Source organism: Brachionichthys hirsutus, chromosome 17, assembly GCF_040956055.1.
Source record: "Brachionichthys hirsutus isolate HB-005 chromosome 17, CSIRO-AGI_Bhir_v1, whole genome shotgun sequence".
In the NCBI taxonomy this organism is placed as follows: Eukaryota; Metazoa; Chordata; class Actinopteri; order Lophiiformes; family Brachionichthyidae; genus Brachionichthys; species Brachionichthys hirsutus.
This window is the reverse complement of record NC_090913.1, coordinates 3,302,413-3,317,998: the sequence shown is the minus strand read 5'-3', so window position 1 is coordinate 3,317,998 and position 15,586 is coordinate 3,302,413. Positions and strand designations below refer to the sequence as shown.

The 15,586-nt window shown below is 41.9% G+C and overlaps 2 protein-coding genes across 2 annotated transcripts; both read right to left on the bottom strand.

Annotated features, from left to right (window-relative positions):
* Positions 1-4,073: 4,073 nt before the first annotated feature.
* Positions 4,074-9,467, bottom strand: LOC137906837 (stromal membrane-associated protein 1-like). Its single transcript, XM_068751127.1, has 10 exons — positions 9,350-9,467; positions 8,809-8,942; positions 8,328-8,413; positions 8,138-8,213; positions 7,956-8,006; positions 7,781-7,856; positions 6,784-6,914; positions 5,907-6,114; positions 5,097-5,428; positions 4,074-4,670 (listed from the first exon to the last, which is right to left on the bottom strand). Exons 1-10 carry the CDS (start codon positions 9,465-9,467, stop codon positions 4,536-4,538), a joined length of 1,347 nt encoding a protein of 448 aa, XP_068607228.1. The 3' UTR covers positions 4,074-4,535.
* Positions 9,468-11,436: 1,969 nt separating this feature from the next.
* On the bottom strand, positions 11,437-13,997 carry cenpk (centromere protein K). The gene is made up of 10 exons (XM_068750964.1): positions 13,974-13,997; positions 13,815-13,910; positions 13,682-13,738; positions 12,961-13,024; positions 12,835-12,881; positions 12,662-12,744; positions 12,473-12,571; positions 11,969-12,104; positions 11,819-11,872; positions 11,437-11,592 (listed from the first exon to the last, which is right to left on the bottom strand). Exons 1-10 carry the CDS (start codon positions 13,995-13,997, stop codon positions 11,437-11,439), a joined length of 816 nt encoding a protein of 271 aa, XP_068607065.1.
* Positions 13,998-15,586: the final 1,589 nt, after the last annotated feature.

Sequence of the window (15,586 nt, the reverse complement as noted above, 5' to 3'; positions counted from 1 at the left end):
CCTGCGTTGTTTCGTGACTCTACTACAGTAATCATGGAAACCACATGGCGTTGTGGGAGGTGGAGTTATGTAACGCTCAGGAAAGGGCGAACAATGGTTTACAGACCGGCTCGGGAAAGGCTTCGGATTCACTCACAGAGCCGTGTGTCAAACATGAAGCTCTCAGAGATGAAAGGAGGAGAAACCACATGAAGAGCGGTGCTCGTCGACCGTATAAAATTAATGACCGGGAGGCTTAGCCTGAAGATCAAGAGGGTTTATTTTTTTTTCCAGAAAAACACACCCAGATGGTTGATTCATCTTTGCCCTGGAGGCTTTCAGCACAGTCCAACTTCTGTTACCTAGTAACGAGGACACACGTGACCTCAGACATGCAAACAGTGACTGACTGAACAAAGCTAGCCACTGTGGATATAGGCGTTATCTTTACTGCCCTCCCTCCTCTTCCTCACACGATGAAGTTTCGTGACGGGCGGGGCTCGTCGGCTGCCGGTGCATTAATGGTTGTTTTTGCGTGAAAGGGACGGCATGACATTGTTAAGTACTTGTAGAGTGCGTGTGTGCGTGGGAGAGGCCGAGTGAACAGTACAGGTCATTGGATCCGTCTGAAATAACAGCGAGGAGGTCCGGATTCTCACACGATGGTGTAATGTTGGTTTGTGAGAGGAGAGAGATTAGCGAGAGGATCAAACTGTAACATCCAGCCCCCTCTGAGGATCTCCATTCGCCATATTTGGACCCATTTTGTTGCATGTCATAGCCCCCCCACGCTGTTATAATGATAGTTTATTATAAAGCACAACTGCATAAGCAAAGCAAAGCCTAATTTGGGTTAACGTCAAAGCCACCTCGGATCAGTGTGTAGCCCGGCGGGCCGGCTGAGAGACAATAGTAAGTCAGTAACATCTGCATAAGCAAAGCAAACATCTGGCGCCGAGTACATATTGACTGAAGTTTCATTTCGGGTGGTGCCACCTTCATTTATCACGCAGCCAGGAGAGCATCAGCCTCCCCTCTTGAGTCACATCAGGAAAACAAATAGCTGGTGAGTGAAATGTTGCATTGCTGCTTTCATCACTGGGCAAGCTGGGATTTTACCGTCAAGTCCACTAAAAACCAGCACATCACGTCTGAAAACTAAGATCAGTGGAGGAGGTATTACTTTTAACCATCTCATTTTAAAGCTAAAATTCGTCACAAAACTAAATATGAAAAGTGGTGCAGCACCAGGATGGATGAAATCTACGGAGCTGCTGTTCAGATTTGAGAGGCTTCAAGACATTTCCTTTAATAGGACCTTCATGTTTGTGGCCAGAATTTGCATCAATTATAACAAATAACTGGTAGTTAGATTGTGAAGCCCCTCAGTACAATAATGACTGTCATTATGAAACAATTATGTTTGAGAAAAAAAACAAAACAAGGGGCGAGGCAGAGGCTGAGGAGAAACAGCGAGCGCTGAAGGCGTGCTGTGAAGGCTTCTACTGCCGAATGAACAGACTTGAGTGACTACATATTTACCACAAGCGAGTCTCTTCATGGCCGTCTGCCATTCAAGGCTGGCCCGAGGGCAACAAAGAACGGCCTCTACGAGGATCGGAAGATGTTATTCACTTGATGTGCTGAAGTACTTGCCACACAGAGAGTTCCATTCAGGTCAGATGAAAGCTAGTGCCGTTTGACCAGGCTAGCGGATTCCGTCTGATTCTGATGCTGCAGAAGCAAAACAGGCTTCCAGTGTTTCACAGACGTTTGTCCCACAACTGAACTAACCGAGGTGCTTTCACGTTTCCATTAGCAGCAGCTAAAGCTATTCTTGCTTACCACAAAAAAACTGAACATGTTGCATGGCTTTTTATACGCTTCTGTATTTGAAGGCATTTTCTTTTTAACAATTATCTCTGGGCAGATTCAGGCTAAATTTTCACCCTTGATTTCCACTCATGCTATAGGCTTCCGAAGAATGTCAAAAGTGTAATCAGTAAAACTCTGCAACATGGGCCTGCTTTGCTTCAGTTTGGAAATGCACTAAATCCCATTAATCTTTCATATCAGCAAAGTGTTTATTCAAGCATTAGTCACGCCTGCAAAAGTTTATATCCTGGAGGCCGACGTCCATCACTGAAGGAATGTCTCAGGATCATAAAGTTCAGTTAGTCGCTACAGACAGGAGAGACATTCTTCCCTGAACTGGCACAGCATCAGATTTAACACACCAGCTGAGGGGAATGCCTCACCTCGCTGCTAAAGGCTCTGTGCGGCATCAGACTCCACTGTGAAATGCTTCAAACTGTGCTTAAGATGCAGGAGCAGTCGGGAGGTAGAGTGGAACAAAACCACACACACCTCGGCCCGGCCAAGCATGATGTGAGTTTCTCCTTCCATTTCTCCTGCGTAAATTCTGACACCATCTATCCAAAGAAAAGTTACTGCCAGTTCCTCTTCTAATAAGACAATATATTTGCAACTCGGACAGTTCATGACGGCTGAGATCAGGGGGCGTTATCAGCTGGGGTTCCTGAGGAACCGCACCCAACATAACAATCTGAGACTGTGTTGCAAGGACAAACAGGGTGAGGTGCGGCTTTCACACCGACGCAACTCAGAAGGCTGCCGAACAGATTGCATGTTAGTCGAGCTCAGACAAAGGACACGTTTAAGTTCCGCCAACTGGGTTTGGAATCTGATTTTTAGAAATGCATTCACTTTCCAAAGCCGTGCGAAGGAACCCACGCCTAGATGTGTAGGTGCTGAATAAAGAAATGAGCTACATCCTGCAACATAAAGCCAACTACCCAGCGATGAAAAGCACTCAGAGGCAGTGAGGCACATTTTCCCTTCACAAACTGCCATGAGGGTAAACGAAACCTTTCTAATTTTGTCATTTGGTTTGACTGTAACTTGGAGACTCGCAATAAACTTCAACAAAAGTGCATTCATTACAGAAACCATTTTAAAAAAAAGGTGAATAGGAGAAAGTCTAAGCCACAAGGAAACAGAGTGAACAGAATACAGACTGAGTTAACCTCATTTCCCAATCTTTCTGCCCCCTTGCGTCCACCAGCCAGCAGCACCAGCAGTGGCACAACCAGAACAGGTAAAGTCGATTTCCTAAAAGCTCATTTCTTTTCAGTGTTGTTTAAACAAACAACAAAACACCCCAGTCCTCATCTGTGTTGCCTTCAAAGAGCTGATTTTGCAAATCAATAGTTTGATCGCGCTCGTGGATTGCGTTTCCACACGTGTATACTGCCACCTAGAGGAAAGGTGCACCAACTACATGCACCCTCGGGGTAACACTTTGTTGTTTAGGTTACCGGTAGTAAAAAAAAAACCCCACTAAAAATATAAGCCATGCAAAAATGCATCAATCTTCGTTGGTCCACATTGACATTGAGTATTGATTGGTACTAGTATTAGGTTACCATGACAACTGGAGGCTGCTCTCCGGCTCGACCCGTGACCATCTCATTGAAAATGCTTTGGACGCCACTTCCTGCTTCTCCACAGATTCATGGAGATTTTAAGAACGTTAACAGTTCCAGCGTTGGCCTTCCTTTATTATTTAGATCTCATCTTCATTGATAGTCCACCATTGAGAAATATCTTAGTTTAGATATATTCCATGTTTGGCCCTCTTCAGGAGAAAATATATAAACTTATTTTTAATACTATAACATGTATATTTTCCCCTCCTTAACAAAACAATCTCCTGCTACTTGGGTCCGTTTGGGCTTCTTGCCTGGCTGGAACAGAGGGCGGTTCATGGGTTGGGAGGTTCACTATCATACAGAAAATAAAAAGGTCACATACAAACAGACTCCCTTATTTAAAGAGGATATAATATTTTCCCGTGTTTCTACACTATTTTGGTGGGTTTTGGTCACGACCAAACAAAGACTGTCAGGTGTTTCATACAAGTGCCTGGAAACCACATTAACTCGTGTAAAAAGGCTTTAAACACCAATCTTCAATGAGCAAAGAAGAAAATTGTATTCTATCAAACTGAGTTCTTACAAAGTATACTGCAATGGAATAATATAAGACATGAAAACAAGTTATTTAGTATCACTTTATTTCATAGGGGACCCACAAGTGCTTTAGAGGCAGGTTATACAGAGCTGTACATTTTGGAGCAGTACCGACACTCTCCCATTAAATACTATTCATTTAAATGTTCTATAATCTTATAAGGATAGAGATACAATAAAAGTTCTTGTAACTGTTCCTGCAGCTTTTTCTGATATGTCGATATCATTTTTGTTTGGGCTGTTATTTCCAAAAAAAGGAAAACAAAAGCTATGATCAAAAACCATACGACAGGCAGAAACTGCCAGGGTTTAATCCTGTATGACCCCCAATTCACCCACACAATAGAGAGAGAGAGAGAAGAGACACAATTGTCATGTTCTGAAGGCTGGGTCTGTGATGGAACTGGGCACTAGTTCGTAGCAAGGTGCAGGAAAGCACAAGCTATTCTGCACCTTCTGCAGATTGGACTTGTACTCTGCCCAAACATCAGCCCTCTCAAGGACTCACTTCCATAGCTGTGTGCTTAGACTCTGGCTGGATCCAGCGGCTGCCCAGCCACCCATAGCTGAAGGAGGTTGACCAAAGGCCATCTGACCGCCTGCACCATTCAAAGCCAAGCCTGACATCTGCTGATTCACCTAAGGGTGAAGGGTCAGAGCGATCTGAATTAGCAATAGAATAGAGACCGAGCACAGTAAAATCCACATGTACTTGTTTTTTTTTTAATGACACATTACAGATTGCAGCCTGGGACACCAGTCCTGCTTTGATTTAAAGTTTGCTGCCATTTGGTGGCCGCCTGACACACTACACACACACAAACTGCCGGGGAGTCCAGTATTATGCGGAGGCAAGAAAACTTTATCTTGATCATGAAACCGAATTTTATTGGCATCTGATGCTTATAACAGCGTTCAATTGTGGGCAGCATCTATGCTTTCATAAAATATGGTCCAACCTACCCGATGCTAAAATAAGATAACGGAGGAACAATCGCTGAGCAGCAAGAACGCAAACAAGATCTATTGTGGGGTTGCACGGAAATCCGTCCTCTGTAAACTTACCTGACCCATGTTCCAGTGAGCCTGCTGTCCGGGCTGGATGGCATACATTCCATGAGCAGACACCAAGCCCGGACCGGGCACCATGCCTGTGGGCATTGCACCTCCCTGTGGACCCATCATCCTTTGCGTCATGCCCATCACACCAGTGGCGGGTGAATTCCCCATGAAACCGTTAGGCACCGTCATCCCAACCATCATTCCCGGATTGGGTCCCATCATAGCCCCCATAACAGTTGTCGGAGGCATGGTTGCACCCATGCTGGGGAAAGCCTGGTAGCCAGCGGTGGCCTGGACTGGAAACTGCATCTGGGAGGGGCCCATGAACATGCCGGCTGAGGAGACAGGGAGAACAATGTTTGATGCAAGCATTAGCTTGGTGAATGAAATGTTACTTTAAGACCAGAAACGTCCATGTTGGACTAAAATGATGCAGCCGCTCATGTTTTGGAGGATTTGGAGACTTTAAGTATTAAGTATCATGTTTCCATGGGGGAGGAGAGTTCACCCTACTTTTTATTATTATTATTATTATTATTATTAGCATCTGCTAAAGCAGCACCATTCTGCAGAAACTTAATGCATCATTTGAGAAATAATAAATGTTTTTTTTTTCTGAAATAAGGCAATTAACTGATTTTTCTGTAATAATTAAGTTATTTAGGTAATTTAGAAAAACTAAAATATAATTACCTCAATCATTAAGGAAAACAGGGTAAAATTATTTCTCACCCAGGAAAGCATTTCTCTGTGCAATCACTAGATCAATTATGTAGAAAATGCAGTTCTGTAAAATTAAACAAGTTTCCTCACCAGAAGCAGCCTGTTGGGACATGTTGCTGGTTCCATACAGGGACAGGATGGAGTCTTTGGACAGGGGCTTCTTCGTGACATCGTCATTTTTAGTGGCTCTGCCATTGTCGCCGAACAAGTCGAGGTCTCCCTGGGCTGAACCTGAGCTGACGTCTCCCCCTGCTGGTGGGGGTTGCGTTGGAGCGCTGACAACGTTACTGGAGCTCACCTGAGAAGAGGATAGAGACAAATAACCCAGCGATACGTATAAAATAATAGATTAAAACGCTTCGAATGATGCAGGAGCACAAATTTTAAACCAACTCCCTCGTGAGAAAAGAAAGTAGTATTTGTACATCTGTCATTAAGTTTTAGTCAGGCAGTTATTTACACCTAAATAATTAAAGCTCTTGTGATACCTGGAGATTTAAATAAAAACAATATTGTTGAGGAGAGCATTAAACAGAAACAAAAGATTAATCTAATGAATAGAGAATCAAAAAAGAACTTGAACAGATATTAATACTCATAAAATAAAGATTTAATACATTCAAATATTACCGTTTGTCAGTGTAAACCTCCGATATACAACAATATACAATGATATCTGCAGGGGGTTTCAGAGAACTTGAAAGATTAGTCACTGTAATAACTAATGAAATACTAAAAGCAATCATTGTTTGCGGTTTTATTTAATTTAGGATAATTACTGCCTTACCTGCATCACGTTTGTATCCAGTGACGGCTGCTGTTTAAAATATTTTGATGCTTGGGTTAACAAGTTTTTCTTTTTTTTTTTTACTCCACACTATATTTCATCTTTATGAGCAGAATACCGCTACTGTGAAGTCCCCCCGCCCAAGCAGGACCTGGTACAACAGAATAGGGGAATTGTTACCTGAGAGAACTGAGCTAAGGATGAGGATGCAGGGAGGGGGTTGGACACCATCGGGCCAAATATATCCAGGTCATTGCTGTTCTGGCTCGTATTCGCGCTGCCATTGCTACTTGACGCAGCCGTCGGTATGTCTGCGACAGAGAAGTGAGAAAACGGGTTTTACAGGTGGAAAAACGAGATGAGGATCTGTCGCCAGGAGGCGGCAAATCACACAGGAAGTGTCTCAGCGACAGCTTTTCAGTTGGGAATAAAGATCCAAACTATGCTGCTGAAGACGAAACGGATGCTTTTCATTTTGCTCCTGGGCTGCATGTGTCAGAGAAGCAGCGCTTCAGACATGACTCCTTTACAAACAGGTAGAACTCACCAACACAGAAACACCTGATTACAAGTCCTCAAATTCCTAAGTGGCAAAAGGCACCACTCTTCATATGTCTGATGCATTATAAAACGTTCCTCGCACTGCATGCTGGCAAGATTTCTTTTTTCTTCCGACTACCGTCTTGTCAAAACGTGACTTAACTCACAGACGACTGTTTTAGATCAGAAATGCTAAAATAACCCAGAATTGCTGTAAAAAATGTCGTTAGAAGAAAAAGCTCTTACTGAGCCCTCCTGCTGCTGCAGAAGAGCAGAACGTCAGTGCAATAAAAATGTCAACTTAACCTTATTAGCTCATTGGCCACAAAATAACAACAAATCCAAAGAATAACGTAATGCCCCATCCACACCACTCAGTCGTATAAATTAGTATTTACCTTTTAAACTGTGAATGAAATGGTGTCATATTATTCCTGCAACATTCCATTTACTGCCAGAGATCCAGCAGCAGATGACTCCTCACACAAAGCCTCCACTGCCTAGTTTATTCCAGTCGGTCCACTACTTATTTTACGGGTTTCCCACGGAAATATTCAGCCCTGATCTTTCAAAAGAAACAGACACAATAGAAATGCCTGGAAAAATAAATATATATATATATATGTAAAATACTAACCGAGGCCTAGAAGATTCACAGAAGGTTCTGAAGTCTTAGCGGGGCTGATTTTGGGAACTGGTCTGGAGTCTTCGCTCTTTAGAAACATAAACAAACAAATGACTTCCATATGGAATAAAAACAATAAGGGACATTTTTACACAGCCCTACTTACCAGGGAATGTGAAATACATACCTTGGTGTAAGACGAAGCTTTGATCCCTCGGTCCGTCTCCCTCTCTCTCGGCTTAAAAAAAAAACGAATCCGAAAAAAATACTCAGAATAAAATATAGAAAAACTGAGTCCAGCTCAGACAATCCATCAGCAAAAGTGGACATACTTCATTTGAGTTAATCTAGTATAAACCTGATACATACGCTACTCCCATTGGTCACATTCTTGCCGTAGTATTTCTTCTTCTCATATTTATCCCTGATGAAGACTTCCACAGCGCTGAAGTCAGAGTTACGGAAAGACGGAGACAACGACCCGACCAAAACAAAGACGTTTAATACATGAAGTTGGGCATGTTTAAGTTCTTTAGTATCAGCTGACAGGGAAGGATACTGGTCGGTTTGAGGCCTTCTGAAGCTTTCTGGAAGGTTGGCCTCGTAAAGCTGCCTGGCCTTGGTGTTCCCCATATTCTGTATACTCTGAAAACATTGAGAGACGAGGGCATAAATAGAAGATCGGCGCTCAGACATGCATGGTGAAGCAGCGTCAAGCCATCTTTTATGACGGGGCTTTCTCCCGCGTTAACGACCCAGAGGATTCCAGACGATAGACGTGGAAACAGGTGTGGTCACTTCCAAATGCATGCAACCGCCTTACAGATTCCATCACTTTGCATTATGGGAAGTGTGGGACCCAGGACTTTTGAAGCGTCACCCACGCTTGGGAATAAAAGCGATCACAGGTGCTTCTTGAGGTTGAACGACAAGCTACGGTGTTCATTATATTTAAAATTGCAATATTGCTAGAGGTCTGAATTGCTCAGATGGAAAGGCCAGCTGTCAATAGAAAGCAGGTATAAATGAATGAACGGTACCTGGATCTGTTCTGAGGTCCATTGGTCCAGGTTGACAGATTTCACTCTGGATATGTGCACCCCCAGGTTCCTGTGGATTCCAGCACACCGGATGCAGATAAATACTCCTAGATTCCAGGATGCCCATCTCGGACCTGAAGAAGCAAGAGTTAGAAATCATAACTTATCCATTGCCACATGTCTAAAGCAGCCAAACCTGGGAAGCCCCCGCAGTGCCGGAAAGAGGCTCAGCATTTTACTGAACATGATGTTTAGACTCAAGAACCCGACAAGGACCTTCCTCAGCGAGCTGAACGCGTTACATCCGGTAACGACTGACATCAGAACGGGGTCGTGGCGGTTTGAGATCAGATCGCTCAGTTCATCTTCAGGGGAAGAGATGTCAGCTGACTAGCCTGAGCCAGTTTAGCATTAGCGCGTTAGCTTAGCTTGACTCACCAACGCAGACGCGGCATTGTTACTTAGCATTAAACACGGATTCTGGGGGGAATACGAACTGTGTGAAATTAAATGAGGCGTTCTCCGTAGTGTGACGTCCCACCTTTCGCCTCGCAGTCGGCGCAGTACTTGTCGTCTTCCTCCCTCAGCATTTTGGACAGAATGGCGTGGTGCTGCTCGTTGAGTTTCTGGGCCTTCTCCCGTTCCGCGCGGGTCGTCATCTTCACGGCTTGGTTGGACTTCTTAAGTTTAAATTACTCTATTTTAAGCAGTCGATATCGGAAATAAGCTTCTGATAAAACAGCATAATCGAAGGGATAAACGCCTGAGAGCGGGATATGAAAACACCCGGAACCGGAATCAGCTCTCCCCGCCCACAGGAATTCTAACGCTGACGCGGCGGCAACACCGGATTGGACGACGACTGTGACGTAATCTGACGCAGCGTTTCTTATGAATAAAGTTTTACATTTTTATAAATACAAATTAATCTATTTTCCATGCCCCTGAACGCAACACCGCATCTGTATACCAACATTATTGAGGATAAGATCCAAACACATTCAGACTACACAATTCTGTAAAAAAAAAGAGTTAAAGAGCACACTTAAATACCGATATATCACCCAGAGCTTATTAAGCGTGTACTCTTCTCTATTAATACTTTATATAAGGCAAATATTGTAACTTTTACCAAACTGCCTCTATTTGATAAGTTTAGTTACTACAGGAGTGACTTTCCTGGTGACATGCCACATACCGCCCAAAACAGTAGATCTTTAAATATTTTAACATGAAATTATACACAATTTATATACAAAAATAAACAAACGACACACTACATTTTACATCACATTGAAGATTACCATTAACATAATGTTCAAATAGTTGGATTATATTTTCTACTATTATTACATGCATAGGGAGACAGAACGTATTCATTAAGCTTTTACCCGAGATGACGGATGGTAAAGACGAAACTGTACAGTAACCCGATTTCTACTTGGTCTTGGTCTGTGCAAATGTCCCAGGGTGACAGATTTAAATAAAAAAACAAGTGAAGACTGAAGAGGACTGAACACATCACCCTCAGAAGCAAACAAACAAACCCTCAGGCCATCTTCAAGATACTTTTTCTGTTATTTTAACATTTCTCACATGAACGTGAGAGTTACAAATCTTGAAGTTGTTTTCATGATTAATTCGATGCAAAATGATTGTCTGTTTGCCTAGTTTACCCATCATCACCAGCTACAACCTCCAATCCACAGTCTCTGTACACAAATCATTATTAACTTTATATATAATAAACGTGTTTTGTATAATAAAGGGTTTAATCATGCATCATCATAGCCAGTACATTTCTAAATTTCAATAAACTGTACATCAACTCAACACAAAAGCAAATTCTGTACAGGCATCATCACAATTAGCCTCATGAAGCATTCACCTTGAATTATTTTCATTCAACAGGTGTGGCTTGTAAAAATTCAATCAGTGCACTGTATTGACCCCTATTGTCAAAAACCATTAAATCAAGAAAAGACAAATAACAGCCCACCATAACTTGATGATACATGAAGATCAGTCCTTCTTCAACTTTTAATTAATCTTCAAGTATTTTTACAAAAACAATCAAAGGATTCCAATATTTATGAGAGAACCTGTGTGTCAATGAAAAGTAGTAATTCATGTCTCAGTCGCTGACTCGGACTCCTGGAGTTCTGGCTTTCTCCACTAGGTGGTAGTGTTGTCTAAGCCGTAAATCAGGAGCCTTATGTCCAGTCATTGAAAACCGTGCTGGATCGGTGAGACCAGTGAAGACTCACAATCCTTGGCTCCAATCGACCCACTCCCGGTGCGTCTTCCATTCCTGTACTAACGAGGAGCTTACAAAAATATATCTAAAAAGATCAAACACAGTACATAGACATTAAACGTGTGTCCTATTCTTGATGTGACATCAGCTGCGGGGTCGTTTTGCTGAACGGTCACAAGCCAAGTCAGTGGTCACCAATAATAACAGGATCAAAGGAAATACAGTAAAGAGTAGTTTTAATTTGAGTTTACACAAAACAAACACGACATCCAAAAATGTACAAATGCTTTTTCATTATATTTGAATACTAACATTACAGAAGGTGTTCTAGGACTTTAAAGAAGAAGAAGAAGAAGAAAAAAGGAAAATCCTCAATAAAAGGTTTCCAGGCGGATCTTGAAGTTATTCTCCTGGTGTCTCACTGCTATGCCGTAGCGGAGCAGCATCTCTATGTACGGCGGCCAGAAAGTGTTGTCTATGGTCACATAGGGGTCATGTGGCGTGCTCAGCATTTTGTTCATCAGAAGCTGGAGGGGGGGGTGGGGGGGCAGAGGGAGTTCAGTATGACATCATTTTTCATAGGATTGTGTTTCTGTACTGCCACGACAATCGCGGTCATAAAAATGCAGTTATTTACAGTATGGAGTTTGTTTTGTTTTATCAGTCAGCCTAGGTGCCCGAGACTGACCTCACAATGGCCGAATTCAAATGCATGCTGCTTTCACTACAGATTGTTGAATGCATTAAACTCACTTCAAGAATTTCACCGACTGAAATCAAGTCTTCATCAGACGCCAGGCGGATACTCTAAAAAAACAAAAAGAGAAGATGTGAGATGCGCTGAAGTAGTGAAAAAATGTTTTTGCAATGCAAACGCAAAGAGAATGAAAGGAAACACTGCACCTTCGTCTTCTTGCTCACACTGGATGCACTGTGGGGGTGAGGCATGTGTCTCTCCAGGATGTCCCCCAGACACTCCATTAACCTTTCCGCATACTGCTTTATTGTGTGAATTTCCACCTTGGTGTCCTGCAACGCTCTGGAATGCACACACATACTCTGAGGCGGTCTTCATTACACATTGTTGAAGTGATGCAATTCAGATTTTTCCCTTCCGCCCCCCCCCCTTGTGTCACAGACTGGATATGAATCACGAATGAATGCATGAGTAGGAAAGAAGCACATGGAATCGGATATTCTCAGATCGGAATCTGGCCTCATTCATTCAGATATGCACTTAAAATGAATTACAATTAAGAACATCAGAAATAATTTCTGACCAATTGTCTTCTTCAAATAAATGAGTATTTCATGCTTGTTATTTGCACGCGTTACTGCCTTCCAGTAAAGATGCCCCCCCCCCCGCCACACTTTCCAGACCAGTGTGATTTTCGCCTTCATATTTACCTGAGCATTGTTGGATTAATATTTTCTGATTTAAGTTGTTCCACATGTTCATGAGCAGCCACCAGTGCCCGTTTCTTCTCTTCGAGCCACTTCTGTTCACTAAAAAAAGGCAACAAAATACAACAATTAAAACCAACAAACAGAAAATAATTTATGCAAAGCCTAGAATAAGATTAAACGTTTACACACAGTTCTTTGGTTTCTCTCAGTTTGTCTCTTTTTGCTTCACAGCATGAAGCAACCACTTCGAGTTCAGAGCACAACTTGAGCATCTGTGGAAAACAAGAAGGGAAAAATGGATCCCACAACGGCAAACAACGCAGTCAAGAAACCCCAGAGCCTTCGAGGCTTCACAGACAAACCTCATCTTTTCCAGTTTGAAGTAAAATCTCTGAATTTGAAGCCAACACTGTGAACCAAAACAAACAAACATGAGAAACAAAAGCAGTTGTGCTGAAACAGACACCACCACAGAATGGAGGACTCACATTCCGGCTCCACTGTCAGCAAGTGCTTGAGTTCAGCTTCTGTGGCTCTCAGCCTATTCACACACTTTAGAAGAGAATTCACAGAAGAATCACAGAGCAGAGACATTTTAATAAGAAATATAATTTACAAACTTTCTTTAAGCAAAATAGTCATTCCCTGTAAAAGTTTGTTTTTTGTTCGATTATCGTAAATCTCCTAAAGCATAAAAATAAAACTGCCAAGCAACAACAGAGGACTGCTGCCCAGAAGAAAAGTGTCAGGCTTGCTCTTGGAGTTTAAAAGTATTTAAGAAGTGCAACAAAAACACGGGTTAAATAGATTTAACCACCATGTGAGCATACGATTCCAATTTTTGGAAAGCTGGAACAGAAAGCTTGAAAGAAATTCTGGGCAGTGATGACAAAGTATGTAGTTAAATAAATAACTTGTGTTATTGAGCTGTTTATTACAAGCCAAGCACTTCTTATCAACTCTGTCCTGCAATTCTCCATTTTTCTATGCAGCCGATGGTTGATCAGACAGAAAAAGTTCAGATCACCTCCATGAGGACCATCAAAATCTGATTGAAGACAATCATGTAGATCTTTTGAGCTGGGCTTGCTATTTATTTAAAAGATGTTGTTCATGCAATCATAACTCCAAAGCTGCTAACACATTTAAGTCCCCCCCCCCCTCTAGCATTACAGTTGAAATGGTAAAGCATGAAAACACAAATCCCACCTGCTTTTGCAGATTCTGACAGAAATCTGGTTCACACAGGAAGATTTCAGTCTGGAGCTGCAACACAGACACACACGGTCTTCAGTTTGTAGCTGCACATCTGGTGACTGGGTAGAAAGGACAGTGCGGGTACCTTATCTAGCTCAGCAAACTGATTCTCACACATCTGCATCAGGTCACTCTGAGCGGCCTCTGACAGCTGACCGCCGGGCTTCTCCTTATTCTCATCCTGCACAGGGACACGCATAAAGGTGTCATGTTGGATTTGGTTATTTATTTAAATGCACTTTACAACACAGCCAGACTTGGTAAACATCACGGGTTAGCTTTTACTTAACTGTCCAGTTATGGCTGGCGCGTAAAAGTGAAAACCTGAATTGATGCTAGCAGGGCCGATATTCTCCGCAATTATTAAAAATAAACGAGCACTATATATTATTGTGCACATATACGTATCATAGAGTAATTAAAATAGCATGTAACCTTACCATAATTAAGTATTTTCACTTTTTCTGCGGCAAATCGCGAACAACAGCAGGCGCTTCTTTTTCAAAATAGCGCCAGCATTGATGACGTCATGACTGCGACAGAAGGAAGTGTTGAGGAGCGTCGCTGCTGCGCAGAGATGCGCAGAGGCGGCGCCAGAAGGTTATAAATGGGCTGTGCGTTGTTCCGGCCTTTAGAGTTGTAAGCACAAACGCGTGGATTAGATTCCATTCCCAACATTAATTCTATTTATTAGGGCACATGTGTAAATCAATAAGCCCCCCTCCCAATGATTGAGAAAACACAAAGCCCCCTTCAACGGAAACAAGACCGCAAGGGCTTTTCTGAAATGCTCCTCTTAGACAGGATGTTTGACTTTATTCGTACTGTAATACATGCTACTGTTTGACTGTATTTGTACTGTAATACATGCTACTGTGTGACTGTACTTGTACGCTAACATTCTATCTAATAAATATATTCATCATCATCATCCCCTCATGTGCAGACAAATTGTTTTCTCAATCAAAATTAAAATAGGTGCTTTGTAATAATGGAAAAGTTAAAGATTTGAGCATTATTATAATCTGGAGGTATTTACATACCCCATAAAACCTTTGTGGGAGATATTACACTGCACTGCATTCATCTCTGACTACATTTATCTGGCAGTGTACTTTAAAGTTCACTGCAGCATTTCACAAACACAATTATCATCTTTATTAAAGAGTCACCTTTCCCAACATATAAAGAATCAGCATTAAAATAAAACTATTTTGCGGCAACAACAAACTTAACATTTATGTTAATGCGTGAAACCAATATTTTAGTTTTAATTGTGGAATAATTTTAGTAGCCAGTAAAAGACCAATACTCTGTTTGTTTTTCTACCCAGCCGAGTAAGCTGTGATTTAAATAAAATGTCTGTGTGTGGCCCTACGATGAACTGGTGGCTTGTCCAGGGTGTGCCCCGCCTCTTGCCCGTTGACTGCTGGGTTAGAGTGACCCTTCACACAAAAATAGTTTTGTATGTCATTGTTATTTGTATCTCTTGTAGTTTACTTTCTGTAATGTAGATATTTACCACAAATTCCATATCTTGAAATTGTATTTCATATTTTTCGCCTTGCACTACTCCACACCTGCATATATAAAGTTTTATTTGAGATTATTTATATGTTTTTTTTTCAGTACTTTTGGACTGTGGCAGTGATGCTGATTCATTTATCCATCATTGAGAAGAGTGTATTTTTTTTTCTTATCACACAAATGTTTGAGATAAAGCATCTCTTTCTCCTCTTGCTGCATGTCTCACAAACAAGAACACACATTTGCTCCTGGTTGGTTTTCATGACGTTAATCTATATTAAAGCAAATCATTTTTTCCCAAATGGTGGGTTTGTATGCTCTCTCTCTCTC

What these genes read in the sequence shown, in the direction of transcription:
- LOC137906837 (XM_068751127.1), bottom strand. Translation starts at nt 9,467, where the DNA reads ATGACGACCCGCGCGGAACGGGAGAAGGCCCAGAAACTCAACGAGCAG. An exon ending in AGAAGGCCTCAAACCGACCA is followed by an intron (nt 8,214 to 8,327) that starts GTATCCTTCCCT and finishes CTCTGACTTCAG; the next exon opens with CGCTGTGGAAGTCTTCATCA. An exon ending in ATGTGACCAATGGGAGTAGC is followed by an intron (nt 8,007 to 8,137) that starts GTATGTATCAGG and finishes TTTTTTTTTAAG; the next exon opens with CCGAGAGAGAGGGAGACGGA.
- cenpk (XM_068750964.1), bottom strand. Translation starts at nt 13,997, where the DNA reads ATGTTTACCAAGTCTGGCTGTGTT. An exon ending in TTACCAAGTCTGGCTGTGTT is followed by an intron (nt 13,911 to 13,973) that starts GTAAAGTGCATT and finishes GTCCCTGTGCAG; the next exon opens with GATGAGAATAAGGAGAAGCC. An exon ending in GTGTGAGCAAGAAGACGAAG is followed by an intron (nt 11,873 to 11,968) that starts GTGCAGTGTTTC and finishes TTGTTTTTTTAG; the next exon opens with AGTATCCGCCTGGCGTCTGA.